The sequence below is a fragment of the Melanerpes formicivorus genome, unplaced genomic scaffold (assembly GCF_026170545.1).
Source record: "Melanerpes formicivorus ecotype bairdi unplaced genomic scaffold, bMelFor1.0.p_v2 SCAF_89, whole genome shotgun sequence".
In the NCBI taxonomy this organism is placed as follows: Eukaryota; Metazoa; Chordata; class Aves; order Piciformes; family Picidae; genus Melanerpes; species Melanerpes formicivorus.
The window spans coordinates 795,604-819,545 of NW_027142441.1; the positions used below are offsets into that span (position 1 = coordinate 795,604).

The 23,942-nt window shown below is 57.3% G+C and overlaps 1 protein-coding gene across 1 annotated transcript in view; it reads right to left on the minus strand.

Moving 5' to 3' along the window:
- CABLES1 (Cdk5 and Abl enzyme substrate 1) overlaps nucleotides 1-23,942 on the minus strand; it is a 123,544-nt gene that overhangs the window by 44,610 nt on the left and 54,992 nt on the right. Inside the window, exons 2-4 of the mRNA XM_068165464.1 lie at nucleotides 22,150-22,221; nucleotides 18,443-18,535; nucleotides 7,645-7,722 (exon numbers count right to left, since the gene is read on the minus strand). Coding sequence (XP_068021565.1) covers nucleotides 7,645-7,722; nucleotides 18,443-18,535; nucleotides 22,150-22,221 — 243 coding nt within the window. The remainder of the gene's footprint in view (nucleotides 1-7,644; nucleotides 7,723-18,442; nucleotides 18,536-22,149; nucleotides 22,222-23,942) is intronic.

Genomic DNA, 23,942 nt, shown 5'->3' on the forward strand with positions numbered 1-23,942 from the left:
TCAGGCTGCCCAGAGCCTCAGCCAGCCTGGGCTTAAACACCTCCAGGGACAGGGCCTCAACCACCTCCCTGCACAACCCATTCCAGGGCTTCACCACTCTCATGGGGAAGAACTTCCTCCTCCCCTCCAGCCTCAATCTCCCCACCTCCAGCTTCATTCCATCCCCCTAGTCCTATCACTACCATGTGTGGTCACTCCTAGGGAACCAATGAAGCCATGCTTAGGAGGCTCTCTAGTTTATATAAATTGTAGAAGTTCCCTTGCTAGGCACTTCTGCCTTTCCTGTCTCTTCTTCTCCTTTTCTTTACTTTACTGTGCTATACTCACACCTCAGGCCTCCACCATAGGCCTGCAACACTGGAACAATAAAGGAACAATACTCGATCACATTGGTCAGCTGGATTGACTCCAATCTCCATCATCTATACTAGAAGGTGTCCAGAGAAGGGCCAGGAGGAGGAGCAGAGGGCTGGAGCTGCTCTGCTCTGGAGACAGCCTGAGAGAGTTGGGGTTGTGCAGGCTGGAGAGGAGAAGGCTCCCAGCAGACCTCATTGTGGCCTTCCAGGATCTGCAGGGGGCTCCAAGAAAGCTGGGGAGGGACTTTTGAGGGTGCCAGGGAGGGATAGGGCTGGGGGGGATGGAGCAAAAGTAGAAGTGGTGAGATTGAGATTGGATGTGAGGAAGAAGTTGTTGCCCATGAGGGTGGTGAGAGCCTGGCACAGGTTGCCCAGGGAGGTGGTGGAAGCCTCCTGCCTGGAGGTGTTTGCAGCCAGGCTGGATGTGGCTGTGAGCAACCTGCTGTGGTGTGAGGTGTCCCTGCCCATGGCAGGGGGTTGGAGCTGGCTGAGCCTTGAGGTCCCCTCCAACCCTGACAGTTCTGTGATTCTGATTCCACAGCCACTGCCACCAGGTGCTTCAGGCCATGTGCCCTGCTGTGGCTCCATCTCAGTGTGCCATGCAGGGCAGGGAGGTGGAGTGCAGGCAGTTCAGAGAATGAAACCCTCAAGCTTTCAGCATGCTGAAGTTCCTGAGCTGACTGATGGGGCTCAGGGACTGCACAAAGCAAGAGCCAGGGCTTAAAAACACAGAGCAGGAAAGCTGCTCCTTCATGAAGAGGCTCTCAAGTGCAGACAGCTTCCTTCCCCCTCTTCCTCACTGCTCACTGCTCTGTTCTCTTTGCCAACAGTGCTTTGTGACAAAGCCTTCACAGAATCACAGACTGGGTTGGAAGGGAGCTCCAAAGCTCATCCAGTCCAACCCCCTGCACTCAGCAGAACATCCCCAACTAGATCAGGTTGCCCAGAGCCCTGTCCAGCTTCTCCTTGAGTATCTCCAGGGATGGAGCCTCAACCACCTCCCTGGGCAACCTGTGCCAGTGCTCCACTACCCTCCTGGTGCAGAACTTGCTCCTCACATCCAAGAACCTGCTCCTAACATCTGATTCAAGTTAGACACTTCAAAGCAAAATAACCCTGGGGACTTCCTTCCTTTATTTGAGCAGGGAAGGCTTAAGGAAATGAGAAGGTCAGGGATGGCATCTCCTTAGCAGGCAAAAGACCTGGATCCCAGTTTCTTCCCAGACTGATTTAATGCCAAGCTGCAGGTGTGCTCCACCTGTGCCAGAGAGCTGAGCAGTGTCCTCAGCTCCACTCCAGACTAACCACACTGCCTGAACTCTCCATGGCTGCAGGAAGAGTTTCTCCACCTGACAGAGCCCTCAGGTTTTTCTGGGAGGAGTGCCAGCTGCCTTAGAAGGGCAAAGTGTTGCTGGGATGGTGATGGTGAGCAGGTAGGAAAGAATCAGAAGAGGAAACCTTGCCACAGAATCAGAGACTCAGAGGAGCAGAGAATCAGACAATCATAGAGCAGAGAATGATCTGGGCCAGAGTGGCTGAGAGCAGCCAGGCAGAAAGGGACCTGGGTGACAGCAGCTGAACAGGAGCCAGCAGTGTGCCCAGGGGGCCAAGAAGGCCAAGGGCATCCTGGCCTGCAGCAGGAAGAGTGTGGCCAGCAGGAGCAGGGAAGTCCTTGTGCCCTGTGCTCAGCACTGCTGAGGCCACACCTTGAGTCCTGTGTCCAGTTCTGGGCTCCTCAGGTTAGGAAAGAGGTTGAGCTGCTGGAAGGTGTCCAGAGAAGGGCAAGAAAGCTGGGGAGGGGTCTGGAGCACAGCCCTGTGAGGAGAGGCTGAGGGAGCTGGGGTTGCTTAGCCTGCAGAAGAGGAGGCTCAGGGGAGACCTTCTTGCTCTCTCCAACTCCCTGAAGGGAGGCTGTAGCCAGGTGGGTGTTGGTCTCTTCTCCCAGGCAAGCAGCACCAGAACAAGAGGACACAGTCTCAAGCTGTGCCAGGGGAAGTTTAGGCTGGAGGTGAGGAAGAAATTCTTCCCAGCAAGAGAGATTTGCCATTGGGATGTGCTGCCCAGGGAGGTGGTGGAGTCCCCATCCCTGGAGGTGTTGAACAAAGGCTTGGATGTGGCACTTGGAGCCAGGGTTTAGTTGTCAGGAGGTGTTGGGTGCCAGGTTGGGCTTGCTGATCTCTGAGGTCTCTTCCAACCTTATTGATTCTCTGATTCTCTGAGCAGCAGGTTAGCTTATCTGTAGGCCAGCCAGAAGCAATAGTTTGGACTCTGAGGTCCTTCCCAACCTGGTTGATTCTATGATACTATGGAAGGGACCTCCAAAGCTCATCCAGTCCAACCCCCTCTGCAGTCTGCAGGGACATCCTCCCCAGATCAGGCTGCCCATGCATTTCATCAGCCAGGCCAGGGTGGAGGGGCTGGAAATCAGATGCTGCTGCCTGTGGCAGTGCTAACATTTCTCTAATGAACTAAATGCTGTGCTTTGATGTGGTCTGCAGAGCCCCCCCCTAGGCTCCTGCTGGGCACCTGCTCTTTAAATGACAGCAAAAGCTCAACACTTTAACCTGTCAATAATTTAGGAGCTCATCAATTATTAAGCAGCTGCCTGGATCCATGAGCAAGCCTGCTGCTGCTTGCCAAAAGGAATCTGATTGTTGTCAGCTGGAGATGTAAGCCTTCTGTGCCTCTGCTTTATGCTGAGTGGCTCAGTGACTGTTCAGATTGATTCCAGAGGCAAAGGCAGTGCTGGAGACAGCAAGACAAGCCACTGGCCTCACCTGGCACTGTAAATACCTTCTGCTTCTCCTCTCTGTTTGTAAGGACAGAGTGCACAAGGAACTGGCTGGGTGCTCACACCCAGAGGGCAGTGCCCCATGGCTTGAAGCCCAGATGCAGAGCAGGGACAGTGGTGTCCCTCAGGGGCTGGGACCTGCACTGGTTGATATCTTTATCACTGCTACAGCCAGAGGGCTCCAGGCACCATCAGCACTGTGCAATGGCACCAAGCTGAGTGGTGCTGTCCATGGGCCAGAGGGACAGGAGGGCATCCAGAGGGACCTGGGCAGGCTGCAGAGGTGGTGCCCAGGTGAACCTCATGAGGCTCAACAAGAGCAAGTGCAGGTCCTGCTCCTGGGCTGGAACAATCCTCACTAGCAGCACAGGCTGGGGGAGGAGGGGATAGAGACAGCCCTGAGGAGAAGGCCTTGGGGGTGCTGGTGGGGGAGAAGCTGGCCAGGAGCAGGCAGGGTGAGCCTGCAGCACAGAAGGCCAAGGGCAGCCTGGGCTGCATCCAAAGCAGTGTGGGCAGGGATGGAGAGAGAGGATCCTGCCCCTCTGCTCTGCTCTGGGGAGACCTCACCTGCAGTGCTGTGTGCAGGGCTGGAGCCCTCAACACAGGAAGGACTTGGAGCTGATGGAGAGGGTGCAGAGGAGGCCATGAAAATGCTCAGGGGTTGGAGCAGCTCTGCTATGAGGCCAGGCTGAGGGAGCTGGGGGTGTCCAGCCTGGAGAAGAGAAGACTCTGGGGAGACCTAACAGCAGCCTGTCAGCACCTGAAGGGGCTACAAGAAGGCTGCAGAGAGATTATTCCCAAAGGCCTGCAGGGACAGGAGCAGGGGCAGAGGTTTGAAAGTAGAGCAGAGCAGATTGAGATTGGATGTGAGGAACAAGTTCTGCAGCAGGAGGCTGCTGGAACACTGCAGCAGGTTGCCCAGGGAGGTGGCTGAGGCTCCATCTCTGGAGCTATTCCAGGTGAGGCTGGGCAGGGCTCTGGGGAACCTGATGCAGGGGAGGATGTCCCTGCTGAGTGCAGGGGCTTGGACTGGCTGAGCTTTGGAGCTCCCTTCCAACCCAGAGCACTCTGTGATTCTGTGACTAGGACAATGACAGCTCTGGAAAAGCCATGCTGCCAGCCAGCCCAGCAGCAGATCTCCTGCTGCCAGCCAGCCCAGCAACACATCTCCTGCTGCCTGCCACTGCCTGCTTTAATTGATCAAGAGCTTTCAGCTCCTAATTGCCATTAGTGGTGCTGCAACAACAGCTCCAGCAGCAATTTGCAGGGAAAGGAGGCAGAAACCCCCCTGGAAAGATGACTCTAATGGGGCAGCAGCCTCTCCCTCTCCCCAGACACATCCAGGTGCCAGCAGGTCAGATCTTTTGTCCAAGTTCCTCATGTAAACTATTGACAGGCTTACAGCTCACAGGGTGTCAGGGGTTGGAAGGAACCTCCAGAGATCCTCAAATCCAACCCCCCTGCCAGAGCAGGAGCATAGAATCCAGCACAGGTCAGACAGGAACACATCCAGATGGGGCTGGAAAGGCTCCAGGGAAGGAGGTTCATTGCTTAATTGCAGCTAAGGGTAGAGAGCAGCTCTCAAAAAGGAGCAGTGGTGGCTCCAGACAACTTGTACAGGAGGTGATTGGGTTTGTGGTGGGGAAGATAGAAGCACCCCTGATTTATCTGTCTTTCTGCTGAGCCACACTGCAGGTGGCTTTGTTTGGTGTCCCCTTTGGGAGAAGCAGGGAAATGGGTGGTGGAAAACAAAGCAGGGACCTGCTGGAGATGGTCCAGAGGAGGCCACCAAGATGGGCAGAGGGCTGCAGAACAGGGGACAGGCTGAGAGCTGGAGTTCAGGCTGGAGAAGAGAAGGCTCTGAGAACACCTTAGAGCAGCCTTCCAGTACCTGAAAGGCTCCAGGAGAGCTGGGGAGGGACTTTTGTAAGGCTGTTGAGAGACAGGACAAGGAGCAATGGCTTTGAGCTGGGAGATTAAGAGTGGAAATGAAGAAATCCTTCAGAGTGAGGGTGGTGAGACTCTGGCACAGGCTGCCCAGGGAGGCTGTGGCTGCCTCCTGCCTGGAGGTGTCCAAGGCCAGGCTGGATGAGGCCTTGAGCAAGCTGTGCTGGTGGGAGGTGTCCCTGCCCATGGCAGGGGGTTGGAGCTGGATGAGCTTTGAGGTCCCTTCCCACCAAACCCCTTCTAGTATTTGATGATTTCAGTTTCCCCATTGCTGGCTAAACCCAGACAGAGCTGCTTGTGTTGGAAAAGGCCTTTAAGGTCATTAAGTCCAACCACCATTTAACTCTGCCAAGGCTGGGGCTAAGCCATGGCCCTCAGCACCACAGCTCTGCCTCTCTGAAACACCTCCAGGCATGGGGATGCAAACACCTCCCTGGGCAGCCTCTGCCAGGCTTGGAGAACCCTTTCAAGGAAAAAGTTTCTTCTAATGTCCAACCTAAAACTCCCCTGGTGCTGGAGGCCATTTCCTCTTGTCCTGCCACCTGAGACTGGGGAGCAGAGCCCAACCCCCACCTCCCTGCAGCCTCCTCTCAGGGAGCTGCAGAGAGCAATGAGGTCTCCCTCAGCCTCCTCTTCTCCACACTCAACACCCCCAGCTCCCTCAGCTGCTCCTCCCCAGCCCTCTTCTCCAGACCCTTCCCCAGCTTGGTTGCCCTTCTCTGGACCTGCTCCAGCCTCTCAATGTCCTTCTGGGAGTGAGAGGCCCAAAGCTGACTCCAGCACTCAAGCTGTGGCCTCCCCAGTGCCCAGCACAGGAGGACAACCCCTGCCCTGCTCCTGCTGCCCACACCATTGCTGCTCCAGGCCAGGCTGCTGGTGGCCTTCTTGCCCAGCTGGGCACCCCCTGGCTCATGCTCCTGTGGCTGTTGATGCAGTGCTGCAGGCCAAAGGACCAAAGCCCTCCAACCACAGCACTACAAACCCAACTAACTGCACTACCTCTTTTCCTGGGGGCAGAGGCAGCACAGCCCCTCCAGCAGTGCCAGAGACACATGGCCACTGCCTCTTCTGCAATTCCTAACAAGATCTGGGCTGCTCTCAGCTGGCTGCAAGGCTGTGCAGAGCCCTCCTGCAGGCCACCATGTCCTGGCAGGCCAAGCACTGCTTGGAAGCAGTCCATGCTGGGTGATGATGTGACTGAGGGCAGCCCTGCTGAGCAGGCCTTGGGGGTGCTGGGGGGGTGAAAAGCAGCACAGGAGGTGGTGCTGTGAGCTGCCAGCCCAGAGCCAGCCCTGCCCTGGGCTGACCCCCAGCAGTGTGGGCAGCAGGGGCAGCAAGGGGATTCTGGCCCCCTGCTCTGCTCTACTTGGTGCAACTCTGGAGCCTCCAACACGTGAAGGATGTGGAACTGTTGGAGTGGATAGGATGGGATGGGATGGGATGGGATAGGATAGGATAGGATAGGATAGGATAGGATAGGATAGGATAGGATAGGATAGGATGGGATGGAATAGGATAGGATAGGATAGGATAGGATAGGATAGGATAGGATAGGATAGAATAGGATAGGATAGGATAGAATAGGATAGGATAGGATAGGATGGGATGGAATAGGATAGGATAGGATAGGATAGGATAGGATAGGATAGGATAGGATAGGATAGGATAGAATAGGATAGGATAGGATAGGATGGGATGGAATAGGATAGGATAGGATAGGATAGGATAGGGTAGAATAGAATAGGGTAGAATAGAATAGAATAGGGTAGGATAGAATAGGATAGAGTAGGATAGAATAGGATAGAGTAGGATAGGGTAGGGTAGAATGGGATAGGATAGGATAGAATGAAATAGGATAGAATAGAATAGAATAGAATAGAATAGAATAGAATAGAATAGAATAGAATAGAATAGACCAGGTTGGAAAAGACCTTCTGGGAGGGCTGGAAGGCCTCTGCTGTGAGGCCAGGCTGAGAGAGTTGGGGTTGTGCAGCCTGGAGAAGGCTCCAGGGAGACCTTCCAGGATAGGACAGGATAGGATAGGGTAGGATAGGATAGGATAGGATAGAATAGAATAGAATAGAATAGAATAGAATAGAATAGAATAGAATAGAATAGGGTAGGGTAGAATAGGGTAGGGTAGGGTAGGATAGGATAGGATATGATAGGGTAGGATAGGGTAGGGTAGGGTATTAGCTGAGCAGGCCTTGGGGGTGCTGGGGGGTGAAAAGCAGCACAGGAGGTGGCACTGTGAGCTGCCAGCCCAGAGCCAGCCCTGCCCTGGGCTGACCTCCAGCTGTGCTGTCTGGAGTAGAGAAGCAGCAGCAAACCCAGAGCACCACTCCAGAACATCCTCTGCAGCTCAGCCAGCACACAGCCTGCAGGCTCAGAGCTGCAGCTTTTAACCTGGCAATGCTCCAGAAGGGAACCAAGCATCTGAGGGCATCTCTGCCTTCTCAGGGCAGGCATGTCACAGCATGCTGTGGTCCAGGGGCAGCTGGGCAGGCAGGCCCAGGCAGGCTGCAGGGCAGGGGGATGAAGGATACCTACCCGACCTGGGTGCAGTCCCGGTATGGCAGCACTGAGAATATGCTGCAGAAGGATCTCCTGCTGCTGATCAGCACTATTCTACAACACAAAAGAGAAACAGAGGCAATCAAGGACTCAGATGGCAAAATCCCAGCACAAGCAGCACAGCAACAGAGGGCACCCAGGAGGAGCTTGTCCCCACAGAGCCTCAGCCCCAGGGGGCTGCTCCCCCCCGTGCTGTCCCCTCAGCAGCAGGGTGCTGGCCTGCTCAGCTGCACAGAGGTGCCCAAGCCTCTGCCAGTGTGGCACTGGGCATGAGCAGGGCTGCCCCAGCCCCTCCAGGGCCTTCCTAGGAAGACTACCTGGAAATCCAGGGCAGGTGGATTTGGAGAGAAAGAAGCCCAAGGGAGAGGAGTCCAGCAGAGGGGCAGGGAGCTGGGCTGGGGGCTCAGCAGAGGGGCAGGGAGCTGGGCTGGGGGCTCAGCAGAGGGGCAGGGAGCTGGGATGAAGGCTCAGCAGAGGGGCAGGGAGCTGGGATGAGCTCAGCAGAGGGGCAGGGAGCTGGGCTGGGGGCTGAGCAGAGGGGCAGGGAGCTGGGCTGGGGGCTGAGCAGAGGGGCAGGGAGCTGGGCTGGGGGCTCAGCAGAGGGGCAGGGAGCTGGGCTGGGGGCTGAGCAGAGGGGCAGGGAGCTGGGCTGGGGGCTGAGCAGAGGGGCAGGGAGCTGGGCTGGGGGCTCAGCAGTGGGGCAGGGAGCTGGGCTGGGGGCTGAGCAGAGGGGCAGGGAGCTGGGCTGGGGGCTCAGCAGAGGGGCAGGGAGCTGGGCTGGGGGCTCAGCAGAGGGGCAGGGAGCTGGGCTGGGGGCTGAGCAGAGGGGCAGGGAGCTGGGCTGGGGGCTGAGCAGAGGGGCAGGGAGCTGGGCTGGGGGCTCAGCAGAGGGGCAGGGAGCTGGGCTGGGGGCTCAGCAGAGGGGCAGGGAGCTGGGCTGGGGGCTCAGCAGAGGGGCAGGGAGCTGGGCTGGGGGCTCAGCAGAGGGGCAGGGAGCTGGGATGAGCTCAGCAGAGGGGCAGGGAGCTGGGCTGGGGGCTCAGCAGAGGGGCAGGGAGCTGGGCTGGGGGCTCAGCAGAGGGGCAGGGAGCTGGGCTGGGGGGCTGAGCAGAGGGGCAGGGAGCTGGGCTGGGGGCTCAGCAGAGGGGCAGGGAGCTGGGCTGGGGGCTGAGCAGAGGGGCAGGGAGCTGGGCTGGGGGCTCAGCAGAGGGGCAGGGAGCTGGGCTGGGGGCTGAGCAGAGGGGCAGGGAGCTGGGCTGGGGGCTCAGCAGAGGGGCAGGGAGCTGGGCTGGGGGCTCAGCAGTGGGGCAGGGAGCTGGGCTGGGGGCTCAGCAGAGGGGCAGGGAGCTGGGCTGGGGGCTGAGCAGAGGGGCAGGGAGCTGGGCTGGGGGCTGAGCAGAGGGGCAGGGAGCTGGGCTGGGGGCTGAGCAGAGGGGCAGGGAGCTGGGCTGGGGGCTCAGCAGAGGGGCAGGGAGCTGGGCTGGGAGCTCAGCAGAGGGGCAGGGAGCTGGGATGAGCTCAGCAGAGGGGCAGGGAGCTGGGATGAGCTCAGCAGAGGGGCAGGGAGCTGGGCTGGGGGCTCAGCAGAGGGGCTGGAACAGGACAAAGCCAGCAGCAACCCAGGTGACAGACACTAACACCCCCCTGTGACACCAACATCTACCTGTGAGACACCAACACCCCCTGTGACACCAACCCCCCCTGTGACAGACACCACCAACCCCCCCTGGCCATGCTACCACTCTGTCCTTGAGCTGGATTCTGCATCTATTGGATGTGAAGCTCCAGCTGCTGCCCTGACCTTCTGCTCCCCCCAAGCTGCCCCTCGGGTTCAGCTGCCTGCTCCTGTCACAGCCTGGGGCATGGGTGGGAGCTGACCTTTGCATTCAGCATCATTTGCTTCCAGATCCTTCCACTTGTCCAGGTTCCTCCTGGAGTCCTCTCCAGCTCCTCCTCATTGCCCTCCTTGGCCTCTGGGCAGCAGCCCTGGCCTCAGCAGCTGCCCCAGATGGCAGACAGAACCATCCCAGCTTTCAGCCCTACCTTTAAGATCAGTGCCCAGCCCTGAGGCCCCCCCAGCACTCGGCAATCACATCAACACTCTTGGTGCTGATGCTGCACTGACCCTGCAGCCTGAGTGACCCCACTGCTCCCTGCTCCCTCTCCTCCAGCACTGCACCTGCCTCAGTCAGCAGCTGCCAGGGCTGAGCACCTCCTGTAAGCACTGTTTGCCTCCACTCCTTGCAGGCAAGCAGCTCAAGAGCTGCCTGCAGACCACCTGCCTGCACAGGCCCCCCTGAACCCAGGCCCCCCTGAACCCAGGCTCCCCTGAACCCAGGCCCCCCTGAACCCAGGCCCCCCTGAACCCAGGCTCCCCTGAACCCAGGCCCCCCTGAACCCAGGCCCCCCTGAACCCAGGCCCCCCTGAACCCAGGCTCCCCTGAACCCAGGCCCCCTGAACCCAGGCCCCCCTGAACCCAGGCTCCCCTGATCCCAGGCCCCCCTGAACCCAGGCCCCCTGAACCCAGGCCCCCTGAACCCAGGACCTCTGAACCCAGGGCCCCCTGAACCCAGGACCTCTGAACCCAGACCTCCCTGAACCCAGACCTCCCTGAACCCAGGCTCCCCTGAACCCAGGCTCCCCTGAACCCAGACCTCCCTGAACCCAGGCCCCCCTCAACCCATGCCCCCTGAACCCAGGACCCCTGAACCCAGGCCCCCCTGAACCCAGGCCTCCCTTCCAGCAAGCTCCTTGTATCTCAGTCTCCAAACCTCTGCCTCATCTGCCAAGCCACTCTGTGGCATTCACTCAAGCCATCCAGAGCAACCTACCTGGTTCACAGCCACACCTTTAGCCATCAAGCTGTGACACCAAAACCACCTGGAGGCCAAGACTTGCTTCCCATCAAAGTGCATGGCCTGCCCAGAGCTGTACTGTTACAGCTCCAGCAGACACAGCCTGGCAAGAGGCCAGGAGGAGCGTGCTCAGGATGCAGCACCACAGAGGCAGAGAATGGCTGCAGTGGGAAGGGACCTCAGAGATCAGCTACCCCAATGGCCCTGCCAGGGGCAGGGATGCCTCTCAACTAGACCTCATCCAGCCTGGCTTTGAACACCCCCAGGCAGGAGGCAGCCACAGCCTCCCTGGGCAGCCTGTACCAGAGGCTCAGCACCCTGCTACTGGAGAGCTCCTTCCTCAGCTCCACTCTAACCCTGCTCTGCCGCAGCTCCAAACCATTCCCCCTTGGCCTGGCTCCAGACCCCCTCAGGGAAAGTCTCTCTGCAGCCTTCCTGCAGGATCCCTTCAGGTCCTGGCAGCAGCTCTGAGGTCCCCCTGGAGCCTTCTCCTCTCCAGGCTGCACAGCCCCAGCTCCCTCAGCCTGTGCTCACAGCAGAGCTGCTCCAGCCCTTGGAGCATCCTTGTGGCCTTCTCTGCACTCACTCCAGCAGCTCTGTGTCCTTCCCATGCTGGGGACACCAGAGCTGGAGGCAGGATTGGAGGTGAGGTCTGAGCAGAGCAGAGCCCAGGGGCAGAATCCCCTCTGCTGCCCTGCTGCCCACACTGCTCTGGCTGCAGCCCAGCACCCAGCTGCCTGAGGGCTACAGGAGGCACTGCTGGCTCCTGGGGAGTGCTCAGCACCCAGCACCCCCAAAGCTCTGTCTTCAGGGCTGCTTCCAACCCACTCTGCACTCAGCCTGGATTTGTGCCTGGGATTGGCCCAACTCAAGGACCTTGTATTTGGACTACAGAGAGAGAGAGAAGAGACTAGAGTAGACTAGACTAGAACAGAACAGAACAGAACAGAATAGAATAGAATAGAATTAACCAGGTTGGAAAAGACCTTTGAGATCATCAAGTCCAACCTATCACCCAGCACCATCTGATCAACTAAACCATGGCACCAAGTGCCTCATCCAAGCTCCTTTTGAACACCTCCAGGGATGGGGACTCCACCACCTCTCTGGGCAGCACATCCCAATGGCCAATCTCTCTCTCTGGGAAGAACTTTCCACTCACCTCCAGCCTAAACCTCCCCTGGCACAGCTTGACACTGTGTCCTCTTGTTCTGGTGCTGCTTGCCTGGCAGAAGAGACCAACCCCCACCTGGCTACAACCTCCCTTCAGGGAGTTGCAGAGAGCAAGAAGGTCTCCCCTGAGCCTCCTCTTCTCCAGGCTAAGCAACCCCAGCTCCCTCAGCCTCTCCTCACAGGGCTGTGCTCCAGACCCCTCCCCAGCTTTGTTGCCTTTCTCTGGTCTCATTCAAGCTGCCCTTGCAGCTGCCACCAGACAGCCCCCAGGGCCAAGTTCAAACTCTAAACCTTCTTCTCTCTCTCTCTGCTACTGCACCCCATGGCTGGCTGCAGAAGCAAGCTCCAGGTGGGGTCAGCCCTCAGCCAGGATCTCAGAGCAACCCTGGTGTCCTTCACTGTGGCTGCTCACCCCTGCTCTTCTCCTGAGATAAACCTTTATTTAGAATAAACCAAACCTGGTTGGAAGAGACCTTGAAGATCATCGTGTCCAACTCATCAACCAATCCAACACCACCTAAACCGCTAACCCATGGCACCAAGCACCCCATCAAGTCTCCTCCTGAACACCTCCAGTGATGGCGACTCCACCACCTCCCTGGGCAGCACATCCCAATGGGCAATCACTCTCTCTGTGTAGAACTTCTTCCTAACATCCAACCTGAACCTCCCCTGGCACATCTTGAGACTGTGTCCTCCTGTTCTGCTGCTGGGTGCCTGGGAGAAGAGACCAACCCCCACCTGGCTACAACCTCCCTTCAGGGAGTTGGAGAGAGTGATAAGGTTACCCCTGAACCTCCTCTTCTCCAGGCTCTGAAACAGCTGCTTGGGTCCCCCCTCCTTCACTGGCATGCCAAGCCTTGGGTGAAGCCTGACTGTGGTGCCTTGAGATGAGCCCAAGCCCTCCTGGTCCACTGAGACCATGGGAATTGCAATTGGATGTGGGCAAATCTCCTCCAGATACATCTCCCCTTCACAAGATCACAGGATCACAGCATCACAGGATCACAGTATCATCATAGGATCACAGCATCACTAAGGATGGAAGAGAGCCTGAGGATCATATCTCCAGGGATGGGGCTTCAACCACCTCCCTGGGCAACCTCTTCCAGACTTCCACCACTCTCATTGTGAAGAACTTCTTCCTCACAGCCAATCTCAGTCTGCTCTGCTCCAGTTTGAAGCCATTGCCCCTGCTCCTGACCCTGCAGGCCTTTGCCAACAGTCTCTCTCCATCCCCCAGGTACTGCAGGCTGCTCTTAGGTCTCCCCAGAGCCTCCTCTTCTGCAGGCTGATGCTCTGCTCTCTCCTGCCTGCACCACCACATGCACAAATAAATCTCACAGCAGTTAGACTGTTATTAGAGCACCATTTCCTTAAGGGACCAGCTCAGTCATCATTCTTGGACAAAGCTTAGCTCCCCAAGAGAGCTGCTGCCTGGAAAATGCCTGGAGAAGTGCAGAGTGATCAACTTTCCCTCCCCTGGATCATTCTGCTGCAGCAACCCTGTCTGCTTGATTCAAAAGCTCTTGAATATCTTCACTGATGATCTGGATGAGGGGATTGAGTCAGTCATCAGCAATTTGCAGCTGACACCAAGCTGGGGGCAGGAGTTGATCTGTTAGAGGGCAGAAGGGCTCTGCAGAGGGACCTGGACAGGCTGGACAGATGGGCAGAGGCCAACAGGATGGCATTCAACAAGTCCAAGTGCCAGGGGCTGCACTTTGGCCACAGCAACCCCAGGCAGAGCTACAGGCTGGGGTCAGAGTGGCTGAGAGCTGCCAAACAGAGAGGGACCTGGGGGTGCTGATTGACAGCTGCCTGAACACGAGCCAGCAGTGTGCCCAGGGGGCCAAGAAGGCCAAGGGCATCCTGGCCTGCAGCAGGAAGAGTGTGGCCAGCAGGAGCAGGGAAGTCCTTGTGCCCTGTGCTCAGCACTGCTGAGGCCACACCTTGAGTCCTGTGTCCAGTTCTGGGCTCCTCAGGTTAGGAAAGATGCTGAGATGCTGGAAGGTGTCCAGAGAAGGGCAAGAAAGCTGGGGAGGGGTCTGGAGCACAGCCCTGTGAGGAGAGGCTGAGGGAGCTGGGGTTGCTTAGCCTGGAGAAGAGGAGGCTCAGGGGAGACCTTCTTGCTCTCTGCAACTCCCTGAAGGGAGGTTGTAGCCAGGTGGGGGTTGGTCTCTTCTCCCAGGCACCCAGCACCAGAACAAGAGGACATAGTCTCAAGCTGTGCCAGGGCAGGTTTAGGCTGGAGGTGAGGAGAAAGTTCTTTCCTGAGAGAGTTGTTAGCCATTGGAATGTGCTGCCCAGGGAGGTGGTGGAGTCCCCATCCCTGGAGGTGTTCAAGAGGGGATTGGATGTGGCACTTGGAGCCATGGTTTAGTCATGAGGTCTGTGGTGCCAGGCTGGACTCGATCTTTGAGGTCTCTTCCAGCCTTGCTGATCCTGTGAAATGCAGGTTTAAGAGCAAGGTGGTGCTTGGAAGAGACTTTCCAACCACAAGCATGCCCCCAGCATTAGGAAGTTCTCTCTCCTGCAGCAGACAGCAAGCAGGATTTCATCTCTTTGCCTGAGAGCTCCAACCCCCCTCACCCCCAGCCCAGCTCTCAAGCTCCTGCCCTCATGGTGCAGCTGCAAATTACAGAGCAGGGAGGACAATTCTTTTTCCCATCTGAGAAAAGCAAACTGCAAGCAGAACAAAAAACCCCAAACCCCAAACCCCAAACCCCAACCCCAAGCCCTCCCCAGCCAGCCAAGCCTGGCCTATGATTCATTTTGTGCTTGCCACTGCTTACTGCTGAATGGTTGCTCCTCACAACAGCCTCCTTGTTCCCTGGGAGCCTTGTTTGCTGCTCTATGAGGCTTGGCACAGCTTGCAAGGCTGACATCAGAAAGCATCTTTGAATGGGGAAAACCACCCTGCCCACTAATTGTCTTCCCCCTTTCCCCTCCCCTGCCCCCCCTGCTTCTGGTAGCTTCAGGAAATGAGAGCTCCTCCACCAGGGCCCTGCAGCTCCCTGAAACAACACACCCCAGCTCCTCAGATTGAAAGGAAAACAAGCTGGGCCTTCCTTGCCCACAAGCAGAGGCAAGAGGGGGATGCTACCACACACAGCTTGCTGTGTGCATGGAAGGGAGCAGGCTGGAGAGGAAACAAAAAGCAGCACCCAGCCTCTACCTCTACTTCTCTCATGTAGCTTTCCCTTGGGAGCCAAGGGTAGCCTCTCTTCCCATGAAAAAGGGGACACAAGGATCTCCCAGGCAGAGGAGGAGAGGATTCCACAGCCTCCATCCACTGCCAGGATGCACAAAGCCTCATCTGCAGAGCTGCTGGCATGGGCTGGTGCAGAACAGCCTTAGGAGCTGGACTGGAAGTAGTGAAGGGATAAAGTGAGCTGGGGCAGAACAGCCTTAGGAGCTGGACTGGAAGAAGGGAAGGGATAAAATGAGCTGGGGCAGAACAGCCTCAGGAGCTGGACTGGAAGTAGGGAAGGGATAAAATGAGCTGGGGCAGAACAGCCTCAGGAGCTGGACTGGAAGAAGGGAAGGGATAAAATGAGCTGGGGCAGAACAGCCTCAGGAGCTGGACTGGAAGAAGGGAAGGGATAAAATGAGCTGGGGCAGAACAGCCTCAGGAGCTGGACTGGAAGTAGGGAAGGGATAAAATGAGCTGGGGCAGAACAACCTTAGGAGCTGGACTGGAAGTAGGGAAGGGATAAAGTGAGCTGGGGCAGAACAACCTTAGGAGCTGGACTGGAAGTAGGGAAGGGATAAAATGAGCTGAGGCAGAACAGCCTTAGGAGCTGGAAGGGAAGTAGGGAAGGGATAAAATGAGCTGGGGCAGAACAGCCTCAGGAGCTGGACTGGAAGTAGGGAAGGGATAAAATGAGCTGGGGCAGAACAGCCTTAGGAGCTGGACTGGAAGCAGGGAAGGGATAAAATGAGCTGGGGCAGAACAGCCTCAGGAGCTGGACTGGACTGGAAGTAGGGAAGGGATAAAATGAGCTGGGGCAGAAGAGCCTTAGGAGCTGGACTGGACTGGAAGTAGGGAAGGGATAAAATGAGCTGGGGCAGAAGAGCCTTAGGAGCTGCACTGGAAGTAGGGAAGGGATAAAATGAGCTGGGGCAGAACAACCTTAGGAGCTGGACTGGAAGTAGGGAAGGGATAAAATGAGCTGAGGCAGAACAGCCTTAGGAGCTGGAAGGGAAGTAGGGAAGGGATAAAATGAGCTGGGGCAGAACAGCCTTAGGAGCTGGACTGGAAGTAGGGAAGGGATAAAATGAGCTGGGGCAGAACAGCCTTAGGAGCTGGACTGGAAGTAGGGAAGGGATAAAATGAGCTGGGGCAGAACAGCCTTAGGAGCTGGACTGGAAGTAGGGAAGGGATAAAATGAGCTGGGGCAGAACAGCCTCAGGAGCTGGACTGGAAGTAGGGAATAAAATGAGCTGGTGCAGAGAAGGTTTGCAGCCCCTCCTTTCCCACATCCCACCAAGCAGTGGCACTACTCAGGACAGCTCAGAGCAAGCATTTTCCTGCAGGAGAGCTCTGACAATGTGCAGCTGTCTGAGGCTCTGCAAGTTCATCTTCCAGCTCCTTCAATGAGCTGGTGGCAAGCTGCAAAACTTCCTAAGCTCACAGAGCTCTCACCAGGAGCAGGAGCACATGACAGCCACCTAAACATGAGCCAGCAGTGTGCCCAGGGGGCCAAGAAGGCCAAGGGCATCCTGGCTTGCATCAGGAAGAGTGTGGCCAGCAGGAGCAGGGAAGTCCTTGTGCCCTGTGCTCAGCACTGCTGAGGCCACACCTTGAGTCCCATCTCCAGTTCTGGGCCCCTCAGTTTAAGAAGGACATTGAGAGACTTGAAGGTGTCCAGAGAAGGGCAAGAAAGCTGGGGAGGGGTCTGGAGCACAGCCCTGTGAGGAGAGGCTGAGGGAGCTGGGGTTGCTTAGCCTGCAGAAGAGGAGGCTCAGGGGAGACCTTCTTGCTCTCTGCAACTCCCTGCAGGGAGGTTGTAGCCAGGTGGGGGTTGGGCTCTTCTCCCAAGTACCCAGCAGCAGAACAAGAGGACACAGTCTCAAGCTGTGCCAGGGGAGGTTTAGGCTGGAGGTGAGGAGAAAGTTCTTCCCAGAGAGAGTTGTTAGCCATTGGGATGTGCTGCCCAGGGAGGTGGTGGAGTCCCCATCCCTGGAGGTGTTCAAGAGGGGATTGGATGTGACACTTGGTGCCATGGTTTAGCCATGAGGTCTGTGGTGCCAGGTTGGACTGGATGAGCTTTGAGGTCTCCTCCAACCTTGGTGACTCTGTGTGACCTGGGCTGCATTGTTTTGGTTAAATCTAACAGCAGCTTCCTCTGCTCTCTCTCTCTCTCTCCTTTCTTTGGCCAGGGAGGGCTGAGTGGGCCGGGTAGGAGAGGCTGGTAGCTGGTAGCTTCTCCTGGTCTCTGAGCAGGGAAGGCTCTGGTGCTGTTTGTTAATTAGAATACATAGAACAAAGCAGGTTGGAAGAGACCTTCAAGATCATCGTGTCCAACCTATCAACCAATCCAACACCACCTAAACAACTAACCCATGGCACCAAGCACCCCATCAAGTCTCCTCCTGAACACCTCCAGGGATGGGGACTCCACCACCTCCCTGGGCAGCACATCCCAATGTCTCTCTCTGTGTAGAACTTTCTCCTAACATCCAGCCTAAACCTCCCCTGGCACAGCTTGAGACTGTGTCCTCCTGTTCTGCTGCTGCTTGCCTGGGAGAAGAGACCAACCCCCACCTGCCTACAACCTCCCTTCAGGGAGTTGGAGAGAGCAAGAAGGTCTCCCCTGAGCCTCCTCTTCTGCAGGCTGAGCAACCCCAGCTCCCTCAGCCTCTCCTCACAGGGCTGTGCTCCAGACCCCTCCCCAGCTTTCTTGCCCTTCTCTGGACACCTTCCAGCAGCTCAACCTCTTCCCTGAACTGAGGAGCCCAGAACTGGACACAGGACTCAAGGTGTGGCCTCAGCAGTGCTGAGCACAGGGCACAAGGACTTCCCTGCTCCTGCTGGCCACACTCTTCCTGATGCAGGCCAGGATGCCATTGGCCTTCTTGGCCCCCTGGGCACACTGCTGGCTCGTGTTCAGGCAGCTGTCAATCAGCACCCCCAGGTCCCTCTCTGTTTGGCAGCTCTCAGCCACTCTGACCCCAGCCTGTAGCTCTGCCTGGGGTTGCTGTGGCCAAAGTGCAGCCCCTGGCACTTGGACTTGTTGAATGCCATCCTGTTGGCCTCTGCCCATCTGTCCAGCCTGTCCAGGTCCCTCTGCAGAGCCTCTCTGCCCTCCAGCAGATCAACTCCTGCCCCCAGCTTGCTGTCATCTGCAAATTTACTGCTGATGGACTCAATGCCCTCATCCAGATCATCAATGAAGATGTTAAAGAGCACAGGGCCCACCACTGATCCCTGGGGCACACCACTGGTGCCTGGCTGCCAGCTGGCTGTGGCACCATTCACCACCACTCTCTGGGCTCAGCCTCCAGCCAGTTCCTAACCCAGCTCAGAGAGCTGCTGTCCCAGCCAGGGGCTGGCAGCCTGGCCAGGAGTTTGCTGTGGGGGACAGTGTCAAAGGCCTTGCTTCCAGCTGAGCTGTCCTGGCAAGGTTAATGTTGGGGGGTGGGATTTGAAGCCAGCAGTGTAGGTGGGAGGGGCAGGCTGCAGTCCTGCAGGGGGCTGCTGGCCCTGCCCCGGCGCCGTGCCCCGCTGAGCGCTCCGTACCTGCCGCCGCGCGTGTCGTGCTGCCGCATGCTCTTGATGAAGTGAACCTTCTTGAAGCTCTTTGGTCTGGGTGATCCTGAGAGTGTTCGACACCTGCAACACACAGCACAGGCAGAACAACACAGAGAGTGCTCAGTGCCCTGCTGGATGGCCAAGGATCACAGAATCAATAAGGTTGGAAAAGACCTCAGAGGTCATCAAGTCCAAGCTGTCACCCAGCACCTCCTGACAACTAAACCATGGCTCCAAGTGCCACATCCAATCCCCTCTTGAACACCTCCAGGGATGGGGACTCCACCACCTCCCTGGGCAGCACATCCCCAGGGCCAATCTCTCTTCCTGGGAGGAACTTTCTCCTCATCTCCAGCCTAAACCTCCCCTGGCACAGCTTGAGACTGTGTCCTCTTGTTCTGGTGCTGCTTGCCTGGGAGAAGAGACCAACCCCCACCTGGCTACAACCTCCCTTCAGGGAGTTGGAGAGAGCAAGAAGGTCTCCCCTGAGCCTCCTCTTCTCCAGGCTAAGCAACCCCAGCTCCCTCAGCCTCTCCTCACAGGGCTGTGCTCCAGACCCCTCCCCAGCTTTCTTGCCCTTCTCTGGACACCTTCAAGTCTCTCAATGTCCTTCTTGAACTGAGGAGCCCAGAGCTGGACACAGGACTCAAGGTGTGGCCTCAGCAGTGCTGAGCACAGGGCACAAGGACTTCCCTGCTCCTGCTGGCCACACTCTTCCTGCTGCAGGCCAGGATGCCCTTGGCCTTCTTGGCCCCCTGTGCACACTACTGCCTCATGTTCAGGCAGCTGTCAATCAGCACCCCCAGGTCCCTCTCTGGTTGGCAGCTCTCAGCCACTCTGCCCCCAGCCTGTAGCTCTGCCTGGGGTTGTTGTGGCCAAAGTGCAGCCCCTGGCACTTGGACTTGTTGAATGCCATCCTGTTGGCCTCTGCCCATCTGTCCAGCCTGTCCAGGTCCCTCTGCAGAGCCCTTCTGCCCTCTAACAGATCAACTCCTGCCCCCAGCATGGTGTTGTCTTCAAAATTACTAATGGTGGACTCAATCCCCTCCTCCAGATCATCAACAAAGATATTGAAGAGGATTGGGCCCAGCACTGATCCCTGAGGCCTGTACATAGGCAGGAAGGAGAGACCAGACAAGGTTCAAGTCACCCAGGGGTCAGAATCAGAATGCAGGACAATGAGTCTGGAAAGCTCCAAGGAAAATGGACAAATTTAAAATGATTCTGCTTGCCTCCTGTCAGTGACATCCTTGAGACTCCCTCCCCCTCTGGCTGAAATTAGCCTCATTAGCTTCCTCATGGGAAGACTCCACCAAGAGAGAGCTTCTCTCATCAGTTCTGCAGATCAGCAAGGGAGAAGCCTGCCTGGCAAGCCAGGCTTTGTGTCCTTTGCCAGTGATGGATGTTTGAATCAGTTAGGAGCACCCTGCAGAACACTCTGGGGAGCACTCAGCAGGGAGCTCAGCAATCATCAGGGCTTGGTAAGAGTCCAGTGGGTGCAGCCTCTGCTCCAAGGTAGGGGCAGGCAGGCAGCCTGCATGTGGCTAAGCAAGGCTGCAGGCTGCACAGCACAGAATCACAGAGCTGTCAGGGCTGGAAGGAACCTCAAGGCTCAGCCAGTCCCAACCCCCTGCCATGGGCAGGGACACCTCACACCACAGCAGGTTGCTCACAGCCACCTCCAGCCTGGCTGCAAACACCTCCAGGCAGGAGGCTTCCACCACCTCCTTGGGCAGCCTGTGCCAGGCTCTCACCACCCTCATGGGCAACAACTTCTTCCTCACAGCCAATCTCAATCTCCCCACTTCTAGTTTTGCTCCATCCCCCCCAGTCCTATCCCTCCCTGACACCCTCAAAAGTCCCTCCCCAGCTTTCTTGGAGCCCCCTGCAGATCCTGGAAGGCCACAATTAGGTCTCCTGGCAGCCTTCTCCTCTCCAGCCTGCACAACCCCAACTCTCTCAGGCTGTCTGCAGAGCAGAGCAGCTCCAGCCCTCTGCTCATCCTCCTGGCCCTTCTCTGGACACCTTCCAGCCCCTCCAGATCCTTCCTGGCACAGAGGTTCCAGAACTGGCCCCAGAGCTGCAGCTGTGGCCTCAGCAGAGTGGAGCAGAGGGGCAGAATCCCCTCCCTGGCCCTGCTGGCCACACTTCTCTTGCTGCAGCCCAGGCTCTGCTTGGCTCTCTGGGCTGCAAGTGCTCTCTGCTGGCTCCTGCTGAGCCCCATGGTTTAGTAGTCATGTGGTCTCCAGGGATGAGGCTGCCACCACCTCCCTGGGCAACCTGTGCCAGGCTCTCACCACCCTCATGGGGAACAACTTCTTCCTCACAGCCAATCTCAGTCTCCCCACTTCTAGTTTTGCTCCATTCCCCCTATTCCTAACTCTACCTGGCACCCTCAAAAGTCCCTCCCCAGCTTTCTTGTAGCTCCCTGCAGATCCTGGAAGGCCACAAGAAGGTCTCCTCAGAGCCTTCTTCCTAACATCCAACCTGAATCTGCCCTCCTCTAGCTTGGATCCATTCCCCCTGGTCCCATCACTACCCAACATGTAACCCAGCTGGGCTTCAGCCCTAAGAGACAGAGCCTCCCAGAACGAAGCTGCTGCCCTGCCAAGCAGGACCTGGAAGCAGAGCCCACACTGGTCAGCCTCCTGGTCAGCCCATCCCTGAGCTCTTAAGCAGTTGCTCCATTTTCCACCACCACAGAGGACTGCCCAGTGACTAATTACTGCTGACCACAAAGGTGCTGTGGCCATCTGGATGCAGAAATACAATCACCCTGAAGCTGCTGCTCTGCCTAGGCTGGGGGCAGGCTCAGCAGTGAGGTGGCAGCCACAAACCCACCAGCCACCACAGAAGGACAGCCACAGATTCAAAGCTTCACAGATTGCACTGGGTTGGAAGGGACCCTCAGAGGTCATCTTGTCCAAGCCCCCAGCACTCAGCAGGGACTCCTCCAGCCAGAGCAGGTTGCCCAGGGCCACAGCAACTCTCATGTTTAATGTTTCCAGGGCTGGAGTCTCAACCACCTCCCTGGGCAGCCTGTGCCAGTGTCTCACTACCCTCATCTGTGCAGAACTTCCTCCTGGTGCCCAACTTAACTCTGCCCTGCTCCAGTTTCAAACCACTGCCCTCATCCTCTCCCCACAGCCCCTTCTGAACAGCCCCTCCCCAGCCTGCCTGGAGGTCCCACTGAGCTATTGAAACGCAGCTCTAAGGTCTCCCTGGAGCCTGGTTACCAAACCTGGCTCCCAACACTGGTTTCCAAAGCAAGACTGCATGAGCTGAGAGAGGAAGAGTGGAAACCCATCAGACCTGACACCACAACTAAGAGCAGCCTGCACAAGCTGGCTGCATGAAACCAGCTGCACCTACCCTTTAAAGGCACTTCACCCATCAGAGGCTCCTCCCTCCTCCTAGTGCCACCTAAACTCTGCTCCTCAAACCTGGCTCTTCATTCCCTGGCATTTTATTTCAATATTGACTCTTTACTCAACAACCTGAGGGCAGGGAATGTGTTGCTGATGTCCCCTAGCAGCTGGCAGGGTGGCTGAGGCTCCACACCAAGAGTTTACCCACTGGGGGGTCACCTTAACAGCAGTCCCACTGGGATCCTTTCCCACCTGGGCAGGGGCAGCAGGCTTGTCTGTGCAGGGGCCCTGGGCACAGGGAAGCAGAGAGAGGGCAGCTGGACTCACCTCCTCAGAGGGGCATTCTCCTCAATGTCCTCCAGAGTCTCCAGGGAAGAGCGCTGGGAGATCAGCCGGCGCCTGCGGAGAGCACAACAGCAGAGGTCAGCAGGGCCCCAGAGCTGCTGCCCAGCAAAGCTCACAGACTGCTCTGGCCACAGCTGCCAGCTGGGCCACACACAGAACCAGCAGAGAATCAGCTGCAAGAGGCCTCTAACATGAAGGGCAAGAAAGCTGGGGAGGAGTCTGGAGCACAGCCCTGTGAGGAGAGGCTGAGGGAGCTGGGGTTGCTTAGCCTGGAGAAGAGGAGGCTCAGGGGAGACCTTCTTGCTCTCTGCAACTCCCTGAAGGGAGGTTGTAGCCAGGTGGGGGTTGGTCTCTTCTCCCAGGCACCCAACACCAGAACAAGAGGACACAGTCTCAAGCTGTGCCAGGGGAGATTTAGGCTGGAGGTGAGGAACAAATTCTTCCCAGCAAGAGAGATTGGCCATTGGGATGTGCTGCCCAAGGAGGTGGTGGAGTCCCCATCCCTGGAGGTGTTTAGGAAGAGCCTGGATGAGGCACTTGGTGCCATGGTTTAGTTGATTAGATGGTGCTGGGTGAGAGGTTGGACTTGATGATCTCAAAGGTCTTTTCCAACCTGGTTAATTCCATTCCATTCCATTCCATTCCATTCCATTCCACTCCATTCCATTCCATTCCATTCCATTCCATTCCATTATCAAGTATCACAGTATCAGTCAGGGTTGGAAGGGACCACAAGGGTCATCCAGTTCCAACCCCCCTGCCATGGGCAGGGACACCCCACACTAGATCAGCCTGCCCAGAGCCTCAGCCAGCCTGGGCTTAAACACCTCCAGGGACAGGGCCCCAACCACCTCCCTGGACAACCCATTCCAGGGCTTCACCACTCTCATGGGGAAGAACTTCCTCCTCCCCTCCAGCCTCAATCTCCCCACCTCCAGCTTCATTCCATTCCCCCTAGTCCTAGCACTGCCTGAGATCCTGAGCAGTCCCTCCCCAGCCTTCCTGTAGCCCCCTTCAGATCCTGGAAGGCCACAATGAGGTCACCTGGGAGCCTTCTCTTCTCCAGCCTGAACAGCCCCAACTCCTTCAGTCTGTCCTCACAGGAGAGGTGCTCCAGCCCTCTGCTCATCCTCCTGGCCCTGCTCTGGACACCTTCCAGCCCCTCCAGCTCCCTCTTGTCATAGGGGCTCCAGAACTGGAGGCAGGACTCCAGGTGGGGTCTCCCCAGAGCTGAGCAGAGGGGGAGAATCACCTCCCTTGCCCTGCTGGCCACACTTCTCCTGCTGCAGCCCAGGCTCTGGTTGGCTTTCTGGGCTGCAAGTGCACACTGAGAGCTCCTGCTGAGCTTCTCCTCCCCCAGCACCCCCAAGGCTCTCTCCTCAGGGCTGCTTTCCAGCCAGTCCCTGCCCTGCCTGCATTTGTGCCTGGGGTTGCCTCCACCCAGCTGCAGGACCTTGCCCTTGGTCTTGCTGAACCTCCTGAGGTTGGCTTGTGCCCAGCTCTGCAGCCTGTCCAGGTCCCTCTGGATGGATCCCTTCCCTCCAGCTGTCTGCTGCACCACACAGCTTGGTGTCAGCAGCAAACCTGCTGAGGGTGCACTCAGTGCCACTTTCATGTCCAAGTCCAACCCAACACCACCACGGTCCCAAGTGCCATGGTGGCCACAAGTTTCTTAACACCTCCAAGGATGGAGACTCCTTCACCACCACCATGGCCATTAGCCTTTGGGGATTTTTTGTTCTGCTCTGCTTAGCCTCCTAAATCCAATTGATACC